Below are 23103 nucleotides of genomic sequence, written 5' to 3'. Positions count from 1 at the left end.
ATGCCAAGCAGTGTGGTCCTGATGCACTATTCCTGCTTCAAGGTGCCCAGGTGAAGGCAGGTATAGCGGTTGAGGAGCAGAAGGAGTTCCAGGTTTCTGTACAGGGTTCAATGCCAGTCATGCCCATGTGAGGAGAGCATCAAAAAGTGAGGCCGACCAGTTTGTGTTTCTGAAAAAGAATAAAGGTTCTGAAGATAAACCGTAGCAGCTCCCCCTTGCCACATGTCTCTTTGGACTCCTCCGGTGACCTTTCCAGGGCTTACATCTGGTTGGGACCCCAGTTTAGACAGACCCTATTCATCTCTTTCTTCCTTCCCATTCAGGCCCCATACCTCTTACAGGCCAGACCCAGGACCACAGATGTTGCTAGCCTCCTTCCCAGCCATCAGGACACGTTCACCACCACCCATTATAGCTACTTTTTCTTATAAAATCCTTAAGACCCATGTAAGAAGGCACAGATGACAGATGACAAAGGGCAGATGATGGTGTGGGAAAATTCTGTATTCTGTCAATTATGTTTTAAATAAATGCTGATTGGTCAGTAGCCAGGCAGGAAGTATAGGTGGGAGAACCAAACAGGAAGCAGAGGTGGGGCAATGAGAAAAGGAGAATTCTGGGAAGGAGGAAGCCCATTCCTCAGATTCCTGTCCAAACACAGAAGAAGCAGGATGTGACTTGCCCTGCTGAAAAAGGTACTAGCCATGTGGCTAACATAGATAAGAATAATGGTTTAATATAAGTTACAAGAGTTAATAAGAAGCCTGAGCTAATGGGTCAATCAGTTTATGATTAATGTAGACTCTCTGTGTGATTTTCTTTGGGACCTAACGACTGTGGGTACCAGGCAGGACAGAAACCCTCACCAAGCAGGCCCTCATGTTACAAGATAACACAAACTGGGGTCCAAATAATCCAATATTGAGATAATATAGCAGAAGTCAGAGGCCTCAAACTATACCTTCATTTACTTGCAATAAACATTTGCAAGTAAGGATTATGGATTAAAGGGTATACTATGTGACTCAATGTGACACACTACAGCTTCCATGATGAGATTATTTAAAAATTTGTATTTTATATTGGGGGAGGTTGCAAGGGCACAGGGTAGATATGAGGGGATGGGGAGATGAGTGGGATTGGGGTGCATGATGTGAATCCACAAAGCATCAATAAAAAGTTTTTCTTAAAAGCCTTCATCCACCTCCAGCTGGGGCTCCATAGAAGAGCAGAAGGAAGAAATTAAAAAAGGAGGCGAGGCAGAGAGGAGAGCCATGTGAAACGCTGGGCACACAGGCACCAGGGCACATGCCAGGGAGCACACAGACCAGGCCTTCCATCCCTTAGCAGACCTTCATGGACCCTGAAGACAGGCTAGAAGCTAGCTGTCTCCATGAAAGTATACCCACCCACTGTGTGGGACAAGGAACAGTGGGAGGCTGTGACACATGGTGACACCTGACACATGCTTTGGGTACCAGGAGACTGAGATCATCACCCGGGGCATTTCAAACCGTGGGATGGAAGAGTGCTGGAGTCCCAGAGACAGACTGGACAGGGAAGAATGGGAGGGGAGCCACACCGAGAGTCAGAGAGGGAAGACTGATGTGACAAGCTGTCATTGCTTCCTGGTGCAGAGCTAGGATAATCCTTCTGAAAGGTTAGAAGGGATGTGATGGGTCCAAGTTTGCCACAAAGCTGCCTGCCTGGGACCACGATCAAGGCCCTGTGTTTTCCTAAGCCCGTGTATACTTAGCCTTGGGAGATCATCAGCCCTGCTGTCACTGTCTGTTGCCTGAACAGAAGAGGATTAACTGCCTCCCAGGAGCACACATGTCCTGCAAGCACAGACATTCTAGTCACCTAGTATGGACTCGGCTTTCAGCTCTGGGCCTCTTGTAAAACCATTCTTGCCCAGGCTGGCTGAGGACCAGTCACATGTTCTGGAAGACTCCAGTATGTTGATGATCCCATGTGTCTATGTGTAGAGACACATGTAAACACATAGAAGCATGTAGGGGAAGCGAGGCTCCTGTTGGAGAGGGTGGGAAAGGAACTGCAAAGCTACCATAGCCACGGAGCCAAAAATGGTCATGGGAAGATGGCTCACCAGCTTAGAGCACATGTTGTTCTTTCAGAGGACTCGAGTTCCATTCCCAACACCCGTGCTGGGTAGCTTATCACCACCTGTAACTCTAGAGGATCCATCAGCACCTGCATGTGTATGTGTGCATACACACGCACAAACAAACAAATTTTTTGAAATGGAAGTATCTATCTGCTTCACAGTCCTGGTTTGGCTTCTGGGTCTACAACACAGGGAACTGCTCACCTGGCCTGAAGCACAAATAATAAAAACTCAGGGTCAGAAATTTGGGTTCAACCCAAACATCTGAAAAGCACAACAGCCAGCCACTGGCTCTAACCTCGACCTCAGTCTGAAATGGGGATCCTGCCTCCTGGAATCTCAGAAGGAAACTGCATGTCTGAGACCTGTTTCCTCCCACTTTATAATCCTCTCTAGGGCTGGGATTAAAGGCATTCACCACTGTCATTAAAGGTATACACCGCCCAGTTTCTACGGCAACTAGTGTGGCTACTGGGATTAAAGGTGTATGTCATTATGGCTATTGAGATTAAAGGTGTGTGTTACCATAATCTGGCCTGTAGGGCTGACCAGTGGGACTGTTTTACTCTTGATTTTCAGTCTTTATTTGTTAAAATACAATTAAAATCCATTACACTGGCCCATGAGGAACAAGGACAGGGATGCTGACATAGATGGCTGGGTGAGCGTATGGGTGGAGACTACATAGGAATTCCTCAGAGTAAGTAGTGTGGGGGTGAGGAGACATGTATAGGAGGCTGGTAGCATGCAGACGGTCTTCACATGGCTCTGCAGGGGGGGATCTAAAAGGCAGTGTGGTCCTCTCTGTCTTAGTCAGGGTTTCTACTGCTGCGACAAAACACCAAGATCAAAAAGCAAGTTGGGGAGGAAAGGGTTTATTTGGCTTACACTTCAGCATTATAGTCCATCACTGAAGGAAGCCAGGATGCTAAATCAAACAGGGCAGGATCCCGGAGGAGGAGCTGATACAGAGGCCATGGAGAGGAGCTGCTTACTGGCTTGCTTCTCATGGCTTGCTCAGTGTACCTTCTTATAGAACCCAGGACCAACAGCCCAGGGCTGGCACCACCCACCATGGGCTGAGCCCTCCCCTCGTTGATTATTAATTGAGAGAACACCTTAGAGCTGGATCTCATGGAGGCATTGCCTCAACTGAGGCTCCGTCCTCTCTGACGACTCTAGCTTGTGTCACGTTGACACACACAACCAGTCAGTACAACCTCCTTATTAAAAGATTGCTTCTGAATTGAAGCATTCCTTCCTGGGGCAATGGGGGGGGGGGGGAAGGGGGGACTCTGGACTCTGGGGACTGGGAGAATAAACAAACCTTACAAGCCTGGAGAGTTGAAACTTCCAGAGTCCCGTGATATGGAGGCAGCGAACCGTCCCTCCCTCGGGAGGAAAGATGCAGAGCTGCCTGGAGGAGAGCCTCCCTTGTGTCTCCAGAAACTCCCGGGGTGGTAGCAGTTGTGACATTCTCCCTCAGGTGGGGTGGGCTTTGTAGAGATCCACAAGCTCCTGGTAACTACCCCCTCACCCACACTCATATAAATAACTGATAAACTCACCAGTTCACCAAGCTGGACTTGGGTGGAATTGTTACTTGAGTCATTGGCCACCTATCTGGAGTGGATAGACAATTGTCTCTTATCTCTCCAGGAACAGTCTCAAAGTGGGAGAGAGTTATTTCAATTGAAGCCGCAGACACCAAGTCAGAGTGCCCCTTAGTGAGAACAGAGACATATGGGACACACTGTGGAATAACTGTCTGTTGGGGGGTGGGGGTAGGATACAGAGGTGGGGGGCTGGTAAAAAGGAAGAAGGCAGGGAATTCCTTCAGGGAGCAGAAGTGGCTTTGGGGCATGAACTGGTGTTGGAAACTCGCTTCCCCAGGGCCTGCTACCATTATGGTCTCACATAGGCTGCTGCCCTACGGGCAGCCCAGACATGTGGGGTCCAGGGAAGGTTTGGGGTAAACGCTACCCTTCAGGAGGGAGGCTGAGAGGAGCAGTTGGCCTGGTATATGGGGCCTCTAGCAAGGTGGCCGTGCAGTGGCAGGCACCTTCCCCTAGGACAGGGTTAGAGACACTCTGGGTTCTGAGAGCACCCCATCCCTTCACAGCAGGTGCCAGGCACACTCCCCAGCAGTGACTGGGATGCTTCATTTGTCCTCCTGGCAGCTCCTTCTGGTCTCCTAAGCCGGAACTGAAGCCACCATGGAAGGCACATCTGTCTATAAAGAAATGGTGCCTGGGAGGCCCATTGGCAGCTGGATGCAGAAGCCTAGAGCTAAGACAAAAATCTTAGTTGGCACAGCTGTCAGGAGAGTGAAAGCAGGGGAGCTGAGGCCGTTGGAGGATAATTAATACTTTTGTGATTGTAAACAGCCCTCCATGGTTTGCCTACACCACCTTGCCTGCCCACGAGAAGGATGGAGGCGTACCTCACCCACCCTTGTGTGTTTCAGTTGTCCGTGTGGTGAATGGGGAGTGGGTGGGGAAGGCCTGCGTTGCATGTGTGAACCCGCAGGTGTGTTAAACACGGCTGCTCCACACGTGGCTGGGGCAGAGGCGCTCCTTAGACACCCTTTGTTTTCACACAGGAAGAAATCGAGGCGAGGGTAGAGTTATCTATTACCTAACAAGTTACCCATGAGCTGAGGCAGCCATTGACCTTGTGGGCGTCTGCAGAGTGATGCAAATAACTCAGGTGGTTCCCCTGCGAGCAGCTGGCCTCCTGCAGCACATGTGATCACCCCAACAGCTGGAGTTTATTTGTGAAAAAACATTTAAGTAAAACCTACCAGACTCTCCTTGCACCTGTGGTACTTCACGCTAGCAAATCCCGAGACATCTTTCCTCCTGTCAACACCCTTTGCCAGACTTCTGAGCCCTGGGTTTCCAAACAGGGATGGGGGGACCTTGTTTACCCAAGGTAGCCCAGGTAGTGAGGGCAACTGTAGATTCAGACAGCCAGGCCTCCACAGGTGGCACTGTCTCCAATGTACCACCCTGCCCACCTCTAGATCCAGTTAGACTTCCCAACTAGCTATTGCTGAAATGGGAGGAGGCTTGAGCAAGGACCTGCTAACCCATGGTACGCTTCAGGTTGGGTACCACTGAGCCAACTGCTCAGTTATGGGGATGCTGCAGTCCGTTTGACTTGACACACATACAAGAGTGAATCTCATCAATAAGCCTGCAAGCTTTCCTGATGCTGTCAGCACATGGAAGGTGTGGACTTCGTGTGTGTACAAGGCTAGCGCTGCTATTATTAGATTAGTTTTCTGTAGAGAAGGGAGGCAGCCATGGGAGAGGTGAGGACCAGAGCCTACTTTGCCTAGTCTGTTCTACGGGAGACATCAGTCGTGGCCAGCCATGAGCTGAAAATACAGACAGGATGATACTCAGTAGTGACTGTAGAGGAGCGTGGTTAAGAACGTATTATCACACTGGTGAGGTGGCTCAGCGGGGGACTTGCCTCCAAGCCTGACAAGCCGAGTTTCATCCTTGGAATACACAGGGTAAAGGCAGGAACTAACTCCTACAAGTCCTCTGTCCTCCCCATGCACAGCACAATCGGTGCATAAACACATGCATATTAAATAAGTGAACATAATTACAATGTTTAAATGTGTAACATTTATTATACATTTTATAAAATTAATAAGCGCAAAAATAAAGTAATTAATATAAGTAAAGGTAAAGTTTGCTATATTCATAAATACCATCTGGACTTCCACTTCACTTACATGTACAGATATGCACTAGACAGGGAAGGTTCTATGAAATAAAGGAAGCACAGCATTTTAATTATGTATGCACAACACAAATCCTACCAGGACCCCAATCTGAAGCTGATTCCAACATCTGTCAAAGCCATTTGTGGCAAGCAAAGAGCCCACAGTGGCTTTTGTCAGTCAGGCTGGGTTTCCTATTGTCTATGGCTACATTCACAAGAGGCATTAGGTCAAAACCACTGGTGACAGGGGAGGGGGTCGTCCTGAGGATGATCTCAAAAGTAAGTCGGGGGCTGGTGCAATGAGTATGTGTGGTAGTTTGAATGTAATGGGCCCCCACAATCTCAGGGAGTGACACTACTATGAGGTGTTCCTTGTTGATGGAAATGTGTTACTGTGGGGTGGGCTTTGAGATTTCCTACGCTTAGGCTACCACCCAGTGTCTCAGTTGATTTTCTGCTGCCTTCTGAAGATGTAGGCAGCACCATGTCTGCCTGCACACCACCATGCTCCCCACCATGCTCCCCACCATGCACACCACCATGCTCCCCACCATGGTAATAATAAACCTCTGAAACTGTAAGCCAGCCCCAATTAAATATTTTCCTGATAAGAGCTGCTGTGATTTTGGTGTCTCTTACAGCAACAGAAACCCTAAGACAGTATGTTAATGTGGAGAGAGGGAACTGATTCCACAAAGTTACAAAGTTGTCCTTTGTGCTCCCCACAATCACACACACACACACACACACACACACACACACACACACACACACACACAGAGTGAGTGGGGGGATGCTGTTGTGCTTTGAGTACCTGGCTTACTGTTTTTCTTGCAACAACAGAAGACACTTACAGTTTTAGAAACACTTTAATTCTTGATGAAAACTTCTGCTGTCATTGTGAGTTAAGAAGAACCCCCTGGCCTTAAATCCCTCACCCCTCACTGAGATAACTGTTTTGCTAATGTGTTTAAAGCATGGTCTTGAGGAGCTGAACCGAATAAAATACAGAATAGGCTTGCTCTTGAATCTCCCTCTTTTCACACATACATATGGACTTCATGTATGCACCTGCTTATACACAAATACATATACACACATATGTAATTTAAAAAATAAAAGGATAACACATATAATCTTGGATTTTGTATTCTTTACTCACTAGTGTAAGCATTTTCTGGTACATTAAATATTCCTTAAAATGATGTTTAATATATCCCATTATATGGTTTTTGTATAATAAAAAGCTGCAGTAGACAACACAGCATAGGACTCTGCCCATACCTCTGTTTTCATACATAAGCTTTAGAACGGGAATGAACTTGTTGAGGTTTTCATGAATATTACTTAGAGCACATATAAATCCTCAAGACGATGCCCAGCACACGGCAGGCATCTAATAATCAGAAGCTATAAATAGGAAATCAAGTAGCCAGGAGAACAGACGAATTGGGCTCCAGCAGAGGGCTAGTGAAGGAATGTGTGCCACCTCACCAGGCATGAATACAGCGGGGAGGTCTGGGCTCAGGGAGGGGTCGTTTTGTCCCCAGCAGCAGCCGGATCTCCAATAGCTGGAACAAAATGGCTCTTTACTTAGAGCCAAACACAGCAAAGCCACCTCACGGCCATCCCCAGGCGGGCCTTCCTTCCTTCCTGTTAGTCCTTTTAGGCCCTCTGATTGATATTGATTCCAGTCTTTATTCAGAGCCCCAGGCCCCTGGAAACTCTGATCAGAGGACAAACAACACGAACAAGTGTTCAAAGATTAGTTATTAGCTATTCTCACTTGGGGTGAAAGAAAATTTAAAAGTCAATGGAACAGAAAGAAAATATAACGAGAACCTCACATTTCTTGCCCGAGGACATGAGCTGGACATGTGCACGGCCTGTGGTGGCTGCACGTGGGCAGCTGACTTACAGAGCCACACAAGCACAGATACAGAAAGAGTGCACTCTTCATGTGGGCAGCTGACTTACAGAGTCATCACATGTGGGCAGCTGACTTACAGAGCCACACAAGCACAGATACAGAAAGAGTGCACTCTTCATGTGGGCAGCTGACTTACAGAGCCATCACAAGCACAAATACAGAAATAGTGCACTCTTCTGGGAAGGGGAGGGTCTTCATGTGGGCAGCTGACTTACAGAGCCACACAAGCACAAACACAGAAAGAGTGCACTCTTCTGGGAAGGGGAGGGTCTGGCATGGAGCCACAGGAAAGTATGGGCCTGTCTGTTTTCCACGTCAGAGATCACAGCGAGCCCACAGGCCAGCCTTCTGCAAGCCTACTCACTTGCATTAGTGAACTGTTAGGCTGCTCCCTGGAGGAAATCTCCCTTGTTCAGGCAATTCTAGTGCATGCCTCAGCATGGCCAACCTCTGTTCTTTGATGGTAGATTTGGTTCCTTAGTACAGTCAGGTCACCGGAGCAGGGGATGGATGGAGAATGGGCTCCAGGATACGTCGGGGAGATAAGAGCTGTGGATGCTACAATAGGGGTTATTCTGTGTCCCCTAGCTGGCCCAAGCAGCTTCATTTAAAGAGATGCTGCACTTGAAGTCTGCACCAAGCAACATGAACATCGGGAAAGGAGGAGCAAAGCCTCCTGAAAGGATGTGAGACTGTGGCATTCCTTTGGAGGCTGCTGTTAGAGCCCTGACTCACTCACTCAGGGCTCACTGGGGCTACAGCAGCACCGTGTGGTCCTTTTCACAAACAGAAGCCTGTCAGTCTAAAGTAAACACTTATTTGGCCTAGCAAAAGCCAGCTCTTTAAAAGGGGTTTGAGTCCATGTAGACAAGAGAATCTATCCTTCTGTATCTTCAACCACCTACTGGAAGACATCTGTCTGTCCTTCAGGATGCCCTGAAGGGAAACAGCCTGAGCTTTAGCAGGGCTCAGTTAAACTTCTTTGGATGGCCACCGGACAGGGACTGGCCAGCTGGGAGGCCTGCAGCACCTGGATCCCAAGAGCATCCTTCCCCAGGCCCGGGAGCCCCAAGAGCAGAGTGGGCAAGCGGGTGCCTAGTCCTCTGGGATAGGTGTGTTGCAGTTGCCGTGGTAGATCTTGACGTGGCCCTCACAGTGAAAGTACGCCTGGAAGACATCGCTGTAGCCATGGTCCCTCCACCAGGTGCACAACTGCCGGTTCCAGGTGCAGTCCAGCACATGGAAGAGCTCGGGGTGCTCCATGCCAATCATGGTGAAGAAGTCCTGGTCCCCAAGGTGGCCCCGGAAGCGGTACTTGTCTGCAAGCTGCTGTACCCATGCAGGCTCCAGCAGATGGCTGTAGAGTGGAGACTGGCGCATGGCCTCCAGGTTCAGCAGCATCACTCCACTGTTGAAGCCAGGAAGGCCCTCAGGTGGAGGGTCCCCAACTCTGGTCTTGGGGTTCTCATGGCGGAACTGCCAGAATGTGTGCCTGTGAAGCAGAGAAAAAAGAAATCAGTATTATCCCAGTTTGGGGTGAATGCTTCCTGGGTGTTCACATGACCACTTTTCCTTCCGTTTCACAGGGACAAAAGCAGAGGCATTCTGGGGTCCAGCATCTGTACCCCATCACCAGCAGGCAGCATAGCAAGAGCCTGAATCCAGTCCCCACCACGACCTGCTCTAAGTCTCAGGCTCTTCTCATATCCTCCGCAGCCTCAGGATGACATGATGATGATGTCATCCTGTCACTGCCATTATGTCAGGATCTGTAGAGATGGCGGATACTGGATGGCACGCTGAATGGGGGCTGCTCTTCCTCCAAGTGCTATGCTCTGTGAGAAGACCCCTGGCCACACAGCTAGGGAAACAGTGACAGGGAGATGGGCTAACTTGCAAAACCACACAGCTAGTAAGAAGCAGAGAATAAAGCTAGGTCTTTGGCTCAAAGTTCACATCCTTCAGACGACAGCAGCGTGGTAGAACCCCTGCCCTGTCGTTATGGTGGAGAGGAGAGGACACAAGGGGAAGAGACTCTGAATGATGGTGACGTCAGAGACAGCAAACTGTTCAAGTTTGTTCAAGACTGAACCAAACACGTTTTCCGCTTTAGAGTAAGTTTCATTCATGACCTAAGCCTAGCATTTCTGAGGGGCTGAGTAGAACTGGGGTCCAGAGACGATAGCTCAAGGGATATATCCACAAGTCAGGGTGAAAGTAGCTGTATGGAGCCATGTAGAACTATGGAATTTAGGAGGGGATGCCACCTCAATTTTTGTCTTTCTCTGGCAGATTCAGATAAATGACACTTCTTGGCCTTGTAACCAAATACTTCCATTTGGAGGTGGGAAATCTTCCTGTGATTGACATGTTTAGAGTTCTGGTCACTGTTTTCTAGCCTTTCTAAATTCTTGTGTGCTACAGTGATGGGAGCATGGGGTCCCCAAACTTGTAAGCACAGACAAGACCCAGCAGTAGCACCTGGGATGGGCAGGGCTAGCCTGGGTCCTCAGGATGGGGAATGCATCATGGCCACAGCAGCCTAGAAATGTACCACACTGTTCACAGGATAGGACATGCAAGTTGTTGTCAAAAGCAAACCATAGCCCCGGCATGCAAGACCTGCAGCAGGTCCACTCTCGAGTTCAAACACATGACCCCAGTAAGGGGACAGACAAGCCTTCTTTGTGATCTCGCGTGTCAGAAAGGCAGCCGACAGTTTGATCTGGGGAAGGGAAAAGTATGCCCTTGGGACACCGACCAGTGGAGCACACAGGCTCATTGTTAGCGTCTGGTCAGGAATGGGCTGTGAGGTGAGTGGGAATCTGGCTCTGACCTGGCACCTGCCTGCTGATAACAGCCTTGGAAAGATAGGCTCCGAGAGCAAGCTGAGATGCTGAGGTCCTCCTGGCCACACAGCCTGCCAGGATGGGACCACCAGCACGTCAGCACTTCATCATGTTACCTTACCACCACGTAGTTACTCTCAGGTTACAACCTAGCTACAATTCTGCTAGACAGGCCTGGGTTAGCACAGTGCTCCCAGGTGGAGGAGGGACCCTCCAGGGAGTGAACGCTGCACCATCCTGGTACTGGGTTCCTCTTCCAATAGTGGGGATGGGCATTTAACAAGGAGGAAGAGAGAGAGCTAGAAAGGAGGGAAGAGAGAGCTATGGAGTGCTCACCTCTGCTCCATCCTGCCCACTGCTTCCTTCCCTCCCTTGTAGAAGAGATCAGGGGCTGGCTGGAGGGACAGGATCCTTGGGTACTTCTACCTCATGTAGGCTTCCCAGACGACAGGTCCTTGGGAAGGGTAAAGTGGCCAAGAAAGGCCTACGAAAAAGCTAAGAGTGAGTCTGTGCAGCCTTTGGTGGTGGTGGTGGTGGTGGTGGTAGCAGGGAGCAGGCCAAGGTAAGGCTACTGAATCCCTACCCTGAGCACTACATCCACCATGGATGGTGAGGAATATTTTTATTACTTTTGTTTATACTGCACTTGTTTAACTCTGTGAAGCTGTGATTCTTTGCCTGTCCTAATAAAGACCTGAACAGCCAATAATAGTGAGGCAGGAGCAAGAACAGGCTGGCAGGCAGAGACTATAAACAGAAGAAATCTGGAAGAGAAGAAACAGCAAGAGAACAAGAAGAGCACGTCAGTCAGGGGCTGGGCACTCAGCCAGCCAGAGGAAGAGTGAAAGTATATACAGAAGTAAGAATAGGAAAAGCCCAGGGGCAAAATGTAGTCGGGGATAATTTAAGTTAAGGGAAGCTGGCTAGAAATAAGTCAAGCTAAGGCCAGATATTTCTAACCAAGAATAAGCCTCTGTGTGTGATTTATCTGGGAGCTGGGAGGTGGGCCCTTCAAAAAGACAAAAGAGCAAAAACATCACACAACAGTGGACAAGGGCTCAGATGCATTGAAAGGTCTTTACCCTTCAACAAGGAGTTCACAGCTGGAGGTTGGGGGCTACCCTTGCTTGAGGGCTCCTCAGATCTTCCCTCTCTGTATCAAGAGTAGCCAAAAGGAGGCCTGGCCCCTACCTGGCTAGGCTTGGGAGAGGAGACAGAACATCTCCAGGTGGAAACTCTAACCCAGGTGGCTGCTGGAATGCCATGGCAAGTGCTGTATGTACCAGGCACACACAGACACATTCTGTAACCAAGAGTCAGGACCAGAACATTTTGATGGATCATGTGTAGAGGGAGGCAGAAAACTGGAAACACGAGTGTCCACCTTGTCTGTTGAAGTAGGATCAGCCTGAAGAGGAACTGATGCCCACCGAAGCTCAAAATGACCTGTGTGCCTTGTCAGAGTGCTCCCACTGTCCCAAATGAACCCAGAACCCAGAAGACACTTGGGATTGGCTGGTTTCTCAGGCCTCCATGGCAGCTGCAAGGCTTGAGAGAGAGCATACAAGGTTTGGCAGGTGAGCGCTTACACAGGAGCCGGTGGCGCCAGCTCTCCTCACCTGCCACAAAGGTAGGGTTAGGGGTAGATTGCATGGCCCTCTCACATTCTCCCTAGGACACTGCAGTCTTTGGTAAGCTAGGCAGAGTTTCTGATCTTTGTAGCCCGTTTATCTCTGACTGCCTCAGATTCCACAGGCTAATGTTCCAACGAGCAGCACCTGAATGTCAAACTCATTCCCAAGAAGGATATATAGCACTGCTGTCATGTGACTGGCTCAGGGCGCAGACCTGAGAGCCACTCTGAACCTGGTCCGTATACATCCCCTAACCTGCCCTTTCTTCACAGGGGCTGCGGGCTGGCTTTGTATGTCCACAGATCTCCTGTAGGTATGCAGGTATGTGGCTCAGTCCTGATCTTCCAGAAGTTTCTCAGATCGACTGTCCATTCTCACACCTGTCCACTCTTCTCTGCGTGGCCTCCTTCAATCCCATAATCACCCAGTGCCGTACAGCAGGACAAGGGTCTCTTTTTTGGGAATAGTTTGCAGCTGGGAAACAAGCCTTACACAGATGGTCCACCGGAAACAACAAGTCTGTCCAGAAGACGGTGGAGCCTGCTGGAAAAATACAAATGAGGTCCCTTCAAGCCCTTTCTTCTGGATGGTACATTCCTGGAAGGGGCTGGGTAGAAAAAGCCAAGCCCTTGCATGGGGCACAGGAGGAAAGGAAGCAGGTGGGAGGTACATGCCTGACCTTGTTTGGAGGCCCTTGTCGGAAATGTGGGTTTGGCTGTCAACACCAGCTTGGTTTGCAGGTCAGTAACTGAGTTGACAAACTCCATATTCCCAACATGGGAGACAGCATGGGGCCAGGCAGGGCCCTCAGCTTCTTAGGTTAAGGGCCCCTGGGTATAGGTGGGCCAGTCTTCAGTGTTGGAACCAGGCTGCCTGTCAGGAGAGGAGAGGACTCCAGTGGAACAGAGACCCAGTAGATCCTGCAAGAGGCACACACTTCAGAGGTCCCTGATCCATTCCTGCTGGTGTCCCTGAAGGGATAGCCTCCACTGAGTCTCTCTGGCCAGTATGTTCTGTAGACTCATTGTACCTCTGTGCCTGTGGCCCAGTCTAGAAGCTAAGTTTCCAGGGTCACTTAGCTATTCATAGTAGGATCAAAGAGAGCCTACAAAGGAGGGATGACCTGGAAGTAGGTCTTGGGGAGAAAGCAAGGAAAGGGAGGTGGTTGCTGAGGGAGCAGCTAACGCATACCTCATGAAATGGATCAGAACCACACCATCCCTACAGCAGGGGACAGAGCAGACCACAGGCAGCCTACGAACTGGTGTGGTTTCGAACTCTGCCTCTCTGAGGCCTTCAGCTGGGGAGGGAGGGTCCCACAGGGCACTGGGGTGCTGCTGTTCCAATAGTTTCTAGAAGTGTGTTTCTAGAGACACACTTCGGTCACCACCTACAAAGTGGGCCTTTCACTTTTCCTCCACTTCCTGAGCTCTGATGTGCCTTGACCTGAAGTGATGGAAGGCGGCTGTGACCACTGACTGGAGAGCGAAAACTGAGAATCCAGCAAAATCAGCTGAGAGCTTGTAGGGAGTGGACAGAGCCCTGAGTGACCATCAGTTGCTGACACAGGCACGGCCATGTTGAAGACGCCAGTGCTTCAGCCCCACAGTGGCAAAGTCTTAGCTGGGTGAGGCTCCAGAGCGATGGCAAAGCTTTCCTTGAGAGACCCAGTGTAGATGAGTGACCGGTGTGTGCAAGGCCTGGCCACTAGAGGTTCTTCCTCTTCCTGGATGTTGTCATAGTCTGCCTCTACAGCTAGCCAATCCCCACACCTGTGCTGCACCCAATAAACACTGGGGTTCCAGGCTGCTGGTGGAGTGGCTGTGGCTCCACCAGAGAGCACAGACCCGACCAGATCCCAGTTTTCTTGTATGTGTGTGTTCTTTATTTCCTTGCTGCCCCTAGTCAGGGACTGGGACCCAAGCCTCACAGGATGTGATTAGCAGCAACATGTGTCAGCCCGCAGGGAGATACCCAAAGCCCCCATTCTCACTGAAATACACTGGAGTAACAGAGACTCCTGAGCTGAAGGTAGCAGCTTGGCATCACTTAAAGAACATCTACTGAACCCATGGGAAGTGAGCAGAACATCCCACCCCCAGGTAGAGGCATCCAACAGGAAGAAAACCACCCCTCCTGGCTTAAAGGAGGGCCTGCAGACTAAAACTCTGAGGGCTGGACTCAAAGTCAACTGTGTGGGCCACTGAGCTTCTTAGGGCTTGGTTTGCTGGGCAATGACCTGAGACTTGGGACAGGGATAGAATACTGCTCTCTCATGGGATTCTGGTGGGCTCTGGGAGTAGAGGCGGAACATAGACAGTGCTCACCTTGTGCCCAGGAAGAATGGCCCCGTCTGCCACTGTAGGTGCTCAACTACAGGAAGGCTAACTTTGCAAAAGCCCCTCCCTGCCTGCCTACCTTGCTCAGGATCTGGTAATTCAGCAACCAGCCCTTGTCTACCCAGCAAGCCATCGGGAGGCTTCTGTTTCAGCATGGCTTCGTGTACCAGAGTCTGGCATGCTGAAGGTGACCTACAATGCTGTCTGGTTCCCATGGCTCCACAGACTATGACCAGTCAATCCCCATGGACTACAGAAACAGGTGCCGGGATCCTGGGGATGGACAGCACCCCCACATCAACAGTCCTCAGAGCCCAGAAGAGTGACATCGTCAACATGAGGACTCCTCTCCCAGCTAGGTCCTTGAAGCTCTGGCCATCCCTCGGGAGGTGAAGAGACCCTACCAAGCTTCAGGCTTCACGTCATGGTACCTGGGAGCAGATTCGTCAACCTGTGCCTACCTGCCTGGGCATCATCTCAATCATACGGCTTTTCTCCCACCTCTGCTGTCCTGGAGCCATGCAAACAGTGGGCAGGGTTAGGAAATGTCCATCGCTCCATCCCACAAACACCTATAGAGCACAGATGGGCTGGATTCTGGGAGAGCTGCATGGGGAGGACCTGGAAGAGGGAAGGGCAAGCCAGGTACCACGAGAAGGTGCCAAGAGCAGCAGTGCAGGCTGGAGGGGTGGATATATGAGGAAAAGAGGAACAAAGAAATAGACAAGTGCAGCAGATGGCTGGACATGTGGGTTAAAGGTACCCAGCCGTCTGCAGAGTTCAGCCAGGGGACGGAAGAAGTGGAGTCAGGAAGACGGCTGGCCTAGGAGACCCCAGCCACCTGTTCTCTACACTGAGGCCCAAGCAGCCGACACTAACTCAGGCCTTGGGGCCCTTTCTCTGCTGTAGAGCTCTCAGAGGAGCCACGGGGCCATCCAGACCTTCTAGCTGGGTCAGCAGCCCCCACAGAGCCCACTCTAACCCCGAGATCCAGGTACCCAATCCGGGTGTCTCTGGCCTTCCTCCCACCTCCTCTCCCCACACAGACAAGTCTTTCCCTAGATTTATTTCCCCATGCGATGCCCTTCACACTCAAGCCACTAACATTAGCTCTCATCTGTTTAATTAAAAGAGGTCTATGTTTGCTCACAGTTGTAGAGATGTAAGGTCTCAGGGCTGTTCTTCTGAGTCTGAAATGTTCCTACAAGTCTCATATGCTTGCTTGCACCCTTGGTCTCCAGCTGCTGGGGTTGTTCTGTGAGGCTGTGGGACCTTTAGGGTCTAAGGCCTGGAGAGAAGAAACGGGCTCCTCGGGTGAACCTTGGGGGTCAAGCCTGACACATTTCTGCCCCTGAGTTTTGATTTCTGGTTTGTTGAGAAATGAGCAAGACTCACACTCCTGCTGCCTCAGACAGGGACCTCCCCAGTCAGGACGATTCTGTGTGCCAAGTATGCTGCCACGTCGTCTCCACCACTCAACCGGGAGCCCCAAATCAATCATACTCTGAGTTGCTTCTATGGCAAACTTTGTCCTAATGATGATAAAAGCAGCATGGCCGGTGGCGACAGCTGGCAGAGTCCTGCGGTGGCGCACAGAGTACTTACTGTGTGGCAGGAGACGAGGGGCGCAGGTGTGTGCTAACTGCCCACTCTGCCCGTCATCCAAGCACGCCGATCAGAATAGTATCACACCAAGCGCCTCAGCGCCCGCCTCAGGTAGAGATCAACCTTGCTGCCTCTCTCCCTGGTCCTTCCACAGCTGCCTCCCTACCAACCACAGCCGCCTCCCTACCAACCACAGCCCCACACCTGCAGTCTGGCACTCATCCAGGTGATGAGTGCTCGCTCACCACCACAACCCACATCTATCTTCCCTTCTGCTCGAGCACTAGGGCACCCTCTGCTCCTTCCCTTGCCTTGGCCATTTGAGGTGGGCACAGTACCCTCCATGAACCTTGCCTCTAGTGGCACTCGGCTCCAGCCACTGAAGCAGGTCCCTCTGTGGTGGTGACATCAGTACGTCACGCTTAGCCTCTGGGGCTTTCTGGAACTACCTGTTCACATTTCCTGGGTCAGCAGTCTCCTGGCTCCTTTCCCGTCAAAGCGGACCCCTTGCTGGCCTCTTCAGAGCTGAAAGCTACAGATGGTAAGAACTGGACGCACAGGAGGTGACAGTGACCTTTGGGAGGAGTGAGTACAGGAGACCAAGAAGCAAGACATGCTGGCCTGGAATGGAATGCCAGGGAAGGCAGTTGGCACCTTGTCGTGAAGGTTACAGGGACAGCAGGAAAGCACATGCCAGCTAAGTCAGACTGCAGAGACAATCCTGAAAGGAGGCTGAAGGGGAATGTTTAGTGAGCACAGACTATGTACCAGGCCCTGTGCAAGCATTTAATTGTATCCAGGCTAATATTTAAGTGATTTTCTAGTAAAAAAAAAAAAAAAAACTGAAGTACAAATAGGGGGACCAGGCTCAGAAATTTGCCAGAAGAGGGGAGGAGCCCCAGGGCATATCTAAGACGAGGAAGAGGGGCCAGAGTGAGAGTAGAGTTTGATGACACCAGCTTTCAAGGACCTCCCCCCCCAACACTTGGCCTTGGCTGAGCACTGGCCCTAGCCGAAAGCCTGAATTTAGGCTAAGGGGAGGGATGTTCATCAGGGTGGAGACAGAGCCAGTGTCCCCTTTGGAACTGGCTGGCTCACTGCTCCCAACAGCCCTGCAGCATTGGAGGTCACAGGAGAAAGGACCAGGAACACATGATGGGGCGTTTTCAGGACAATGAGCAGAATGTGGGTGTGCGTGGTAGGAATACGTAGGGGTATGTGTGGAATTTGACTTTGAGTCCCCAGTTAAACTCCACCAGCCACACTAGTACCCTTCACTGAAAGGAGTTCAGATTCAAAAGCCAGAGGGTGCAGGGACTTCCTCACTCAAATGTGAGGGCACAGGTGATATGGCCTCAGCAAAGCATGGCTTCTTAAGCCAGGAGAATGAGGGTGCCGTTCCCTTCCATCTAAGCAGATCTGCTGTCCCCGCTCACTGCACTACACATCTGTGCATGGGCTACGGTCAAGGTATCAGACAGTGGCAGCACACTGACACAGACCTGAGGACGTCAAGCACAGAGCAAGCTCACTGGGGGGGGGGGGGACGGGGACAAAGGACTAGACCCAGAGCCTGCATTCAGAAGCACATTATAGCACAGCCCCCTTCTCAGATGCCCTGTGTGGACATGGGCTCACCTGGACCTCATTAAAATGAAGACTCCCACTCAGAAGCTGCATCTCTGATTAGCTCCCAGGGAATGCTGCTGCTGCTGTCCCAGGGTCACTCAAAAGAAAAAGGAGTTGGTTTTGTTTGTTTCTTGTTATTGTTATTCTTTTAAGATTCATTTATTTTTATGTGTCTGAGGTTTTACCTGCATATATGCCTGCATGCCATTGTGTACAAGAGGGTGTTAGATCCCTGGAACTGAAGTTACAAACGACTGTGAGCCACCACATGGGTGCCGGGATTTGAAACCAAGTTCTCTGGAAGAGCAGCCAGCACTCTTTACCACTGAGCCATCTCTCCAGTCACCCTGGACCCTTTTAAAATTAAAAACATGTATCATTATGTATGTATGTGTGTGAGAACATACATGTGTGTGTTCTGGGGGGATGTGCAGAGGTAAGAGGACAGCTCTGTGTGTGGAGTTTGTTCTCTCCTTCTACCTTCATGTGGTTCCAGGATGGAATTAAGGTTTCCAAGTCTTGTGCTATATGCATTAACAGTTATGCCATCTGACTGGCCCTGGTCAAGTGTGTGTAGTACATACATTACCAGCTGTGCCATCTCACTGGCCCATGTCAAGTTAAAACTGGTTTTCGAGAGATGAAGATTTTAAGAGTAGTATCAACATCGCTTTTTTTTTTAAATGACCATAAAATAAGCAATGTGGCAACCTGAAGTTCTTACGAGTTCTACGCTAACACTTGCTGTGTCCTCTGACTCTGCTACAGTCCTGGGTGGGAGCACCTACTGAGATGATTCCTAAGACCTACACGCTCACGAATATGGAGCAGAGGTGAGAAAGGGCGTTACCACCTCTATCACCAGTGCACGAAGAGGTCAAGAATGCGTGGTTGTAGGGGCAGTCGATCTCAGCTTGGACTTCATTCAAATCCTGGTCCTCTACTTAGTACTCTGGGGAAAGCACTTCATTCTCCATGGCCCTGGCTTCTTGACTATACACAAGGGTGCTGAGAGGATATCATGAGATAATGCAGGGATACAGCTCCACGTGTCCGATGAGATCACAGAAGCACAGGAACACATCAAGTTCACTGAGTGGTATGGCTGCCAAGCCCACACCCCGTCTGCTGTTGTCTGAGCAGGTGTGGGCTCTCATGCACGCCAGTAGGTGACCTTGGCCAAATCGCTGCCTGTCCTGGGACCTCAATTCCCAAAACTGTTCAACAGTCTCATTAGCTGGAGGATCCTTTTGTGTTCTGAGAGCCTTGGTATTAGCCAAGCTTGTAGAGCTTCAAGGGGATGTTGTGGTCACTGAAGCCCAGCAATCATCACTCCCTTCTCTCCATGGATGTGCCACCGAATATTGAGTGTACTGTGGGTTTGGTTACTTGCTTTTGTTTCAAACCTCATTACCACTGTCAGCAAAGCCCCCAACATGTGCAGATTTGGGTACGGTAGTCTCCAATGAAGAGCACCTTACCACATGCTGTGGTCCAGGGGTAGCACACGAGGCAGTCACTGAACAGATACTCCTCTGCCTCACCCTTAGTTTTCTTTCTTAGCATCCACATGTACAGTGTTCAGTAAGTGTGTGTGTATGGGGGGGGTACCTTAGTTTTCTGCCTCCTTCCTTCTCTTACAGGTGATTTTGTGAGGTAACTTACCTACCTTACCTCCCTCAGTGCCACTGTCTAAGGAGGTGTGCGGGACAGGAAGAATGAGCAGGAAGGATGTATTCTCTGCCCCTGGAACCTTCTTCCTCATTCATTTTGGCATAAAACATGGAGCCCTATGGTAGTGGGCGTCTTACCTGAAGTCACCCATTCCCAATATTATAGCCTAGTCACAACCAAGGAACTCAGTCCCCTCTCCACTAAGATATCCATAAGGCCTCTATGCGGTTTCTTTCACTTGAGGACCTTTCCTAACCAGTTCTGAGATGTCAGGGTCAGTTATGTACCCAAGACTGTATAAGAAGAATATCATTGTCTTTTCCAGCTCAAGTGTGTTATGGTCTTAATGGTGTGTCACCCATCATTAGGGGCCATCTCAGTGGCAGCCCCATGTGCCCTTCTGCCACTGCACATGGTCTCCAAGCTCAGGACCAGGCATGGAGGTTGGGGGCAGGTGACAATGCTGGCCTGTTTGGCCCTTCTTCCTAGATGGCCCAAGGCAAACATGCATGTTCTTTTTTCCTGACCTTGGCCAACCTCGCTTCATCCATGCCTACAGGCTTAGAGATTCTCCTTGCCCACTTCCCTACTTCTGACTTTCTAGGAAGATGCTTCTCTCTTTAAATTACAAGTTCCTTGGCTCCTCATCAGCTATGTTCTGCCTGACTATTCTTCAGGTGTTCCAGACGAGTCTCTGAAATCCCTGCTGGGTCTGGGGTGCTCCTCCTGAAGGCAGAGAAGAAGCTGGTGACTCTCTCAGCCTCCTCCCCGGTGTGCCAGTGAGTGCCTCAACTGCAGAGTGCATGGGAGAAAGGATGCGGCCTGGACTCACCCAGAACAGACAACAGGGATGTGAGTGAATGCAAAATGTGGAATTAAAAACCCAGATCAAAGCTGGCATTAAAACTAGATACTAGCTCAAGCCACTGCCCAAGGAAGGTAGTTCTTCAAAAACACCATGCGCTCCTGGACATGACCCTCCCAACCTTTCTTTTGGAACTCACTACTGGGAGACCTCTCCTCATGGGACCCAGCTGCCCCTTGTTTTCCTCCTTATATAGTTCAGGACTGCTGACCAAGGAGGAAGTGCCACAATCTGGTCACATCCACATCAGCTGCGAGTGTGAGCAGCATTGAGGCTGCTCCCCTCAGAAACCACAGCTCCTCATCCACCCCACAGAATTCACAGAGCTGTCCAGCTGGGGAGGGGGGCAAGCACTAGGAGGGCAGGGTTCTCATCACTAGCTGCTGCTTCTCTGAGGGCTCCACCAGAGGGAAAAGCAGGAAGAAATCTGGGCTGTGGCACACCTTGGGAAAGAAGCAGAAAAGAAAAAAGCCAACATGCCCAGCACAGCCATGCCAGGCCCCACTGGGTCCCACACCACCAGCAGACCCTGCCTGTCTATGCTGCTGAAAGTCATAGCCATAGCCCTGAGACAGCCAGTGTCCTCTACACTCTCCTCCCTGGCCTCCTACTAACCTCCCAGAGTTCCCTGGTCCTTGTCCAAGACCAACAGATGCCTGCCTCATACATAGGACTCATACAGCTATGCCATGCCTCCTTGCCTCTCTTGCTCAGACCAAGGGCTGACAAGAAGGAGCCCGACTCAGCCCCCATCTTATATACAGGTGGGCACCTGTGGGATCTTGGAAAATCTATGCTGAGTCAGCCCTCAGTCCCATGTTCACAGTTCTCTACAGAAGGGCAGAGGTTTCATTGAGAGACTTCTCTGACAGCCATGAGTCTCACTTCCCTGGGTCTGGATCTGGGGGTTTACAGTCCCCGCAGAGGTTAGTTCTTCCCATCTTCAGGTCACCCTTCCTAAGCCCTGACATCTGTTCCACCCAGAAAAGAATGAAGCCTGCATGGTAGGGGCCCTCAGCAAGCTGAGAAGCCATTCTGACTATAAAGTGTTTCTTCTTCCTCACATTCCCCTGGCATAGCACTGTGTGCTCAGTAAGCTCCCTGGGCCTCTCCCTCAATCCCAGGTCCTCTTACATAAGAGCCACTCGGATTCATTGTGTCTATGAAATGTGTGTCTGGGGAACAGGCTAAAATGCAGATGGGGTCTGCAGTGTTGACGAGAGTGTGTCACATGGCCACACTTCTGCATAAGGAAAGGAGCAGAGAGTGAACCCGAGAAAGCATTTCTGCCCCAGCTCCATGAGAACTAAATATTCTATCACTGAAGGGCTGAGAGCTGTGTGGGGGATATAGGACCTGATACCCAGGGGCACCTACAAGGGAAACCTCTCTTCCTTTAGCTTCAGTTTGCTCCCCAGTAGAGGAGAAATTGTAAAGCAGTAGAAAACTGGGGAAGGAGGTAAATATCATGAATACCTGGTACACAGCTGGAAGATGGTTTCCTTCCTGCCTTCATTGGCCAGCACCGGGTGAAACACTGAGCTAGATTAGATGGTGGTCAGAGCGGAAAAGGCCTGATGCCTGGCTGCTGGGCTCTGAGCATGAAGTGCGCTGTTGGCGGCGGGTAAGTACTCCAGTGCCCTTGGTACCAATGTGCTGAAGCATGCACAGACCACTGCCAACTCCTGGGAAAAAAAAAACAGAGGTTGTGGCACCCAGCTGTGACACCTTTCACTGAAGAGACACTGGGTGCCCACTGAATCTGGTTTACAGGGCAGGTCAGCAGTCCAACAGAAACAAGCCATTGGAAGGCACTTAGTCAGCTTTGGCAGGAAAAGAATACTTGGACAAAGTCCTCCCCTGTACCTTTCCTGGGGTACAGGAACTCAAGCAGCTTCAGAGAAGGCCTTGTTCGCTGCCAGGGAGTGGCTAGGGCCCGAGAAAGTGCAGCTCAGCAGGTGATCCCTACAGTGTCCTCTCTAGGACTTACCTGCCTGAGCCCCCTACACTAAGCTCCAATGACGGCCAGGAGCTCAAGCTGTTCTAACGTCCCTTCAGAAAGAACCTGGCAAGTCGAGGAGCACCCAAAGGACCCTGGGTCATTCGGATCATGGTGACAAGGGCATACATCTCTGAGTGGGGAGACATTACATGTTCCCTAGAAACTGCATTCTGTTCCAGTGCATCCTAAAACAAACACATGCACACTTGCCTGCAATACATATGTGCACGCAGATATGTGTACACATGGGACCCATGATTGTACATGCACACTCTTCCCCTGTAGTCTGAGTCAGCATCTCTCTTCCCAGAGGTCTCCCCCTTGGTAACATGTCTCACAGCTATGCACCATCTGTGCTGCTTCCTTTACCTGGCAACTGAAATTAGGTCAAGGAGACAAGTTTGGTAAGGCTTGGTTTTCATGAAGGATAACTTTCCTTTTGTGGGTTTAAAAGCTGAGACTCTGAAACTGTGGAGACCCAACAAGTCGGAAGGCTACTCTGATGTGGGCTTCCCTTCTATATGCTATGAATATGTTCTAGTACCATTGGTTAATAAAGAAGTTTCTTTGGCCTATGGCAGGGCAGAATATATGTAGGCAGGAAAACTAAACTGAATGCAGGGAGAAAGAAATAGGAGTCAGGAAGATGTCATGTAGCTACAAAGGAGAAAGACACCAGAACCTTATTAGTAGGTCACAGCCTCTAT

General features: G+C 50.4%; 1 protein-coding gene across 2 annotated transcripts in view; it reads right to left on the bottom strand.

Annotated features, from left to right (window-relative positions):
• Positions 1-5746: 5746 nt before the first annotated feature.
• Xxylt1 (xyloside xylosyltransferase 1) overlaps positions 5747-23103 on the bottom strand; it is a 140224-nt gene continuing 122867 nt past the window's right edge. For both annotated transcript variants that reach the window (XM_048453972.3, XM_085685398.2), the window contains exon 4: positions 5747-9291. In XM_048453972.3, the coding sequence (XP_048309929.2) occupies positions 8895-9291 (397 nt within the window). In that variant the 3' untranslated portion in view covers positions 5747-8894. The remainder of the gene's footprint in view (positions 9292-23103) is intronic.

Source organism: Myodes glareolus, chromosome 2 (assembly GCF_982192425.1).
Source record: "Myodes glareolus chromosome 2, mMyoGla1.1, whole genome shotgun sequence".
NCBI lineage: Eukaryota > Metazoa > Chordata > Mammalia > Rodentia > Cricetidae > Myodes > Myodes glareolus.
The sequence above is the reverse complement of the archived record's forward strand: the minus strand, read 5'-3'. Positions and strand labels throughout refer to the sequence as shown.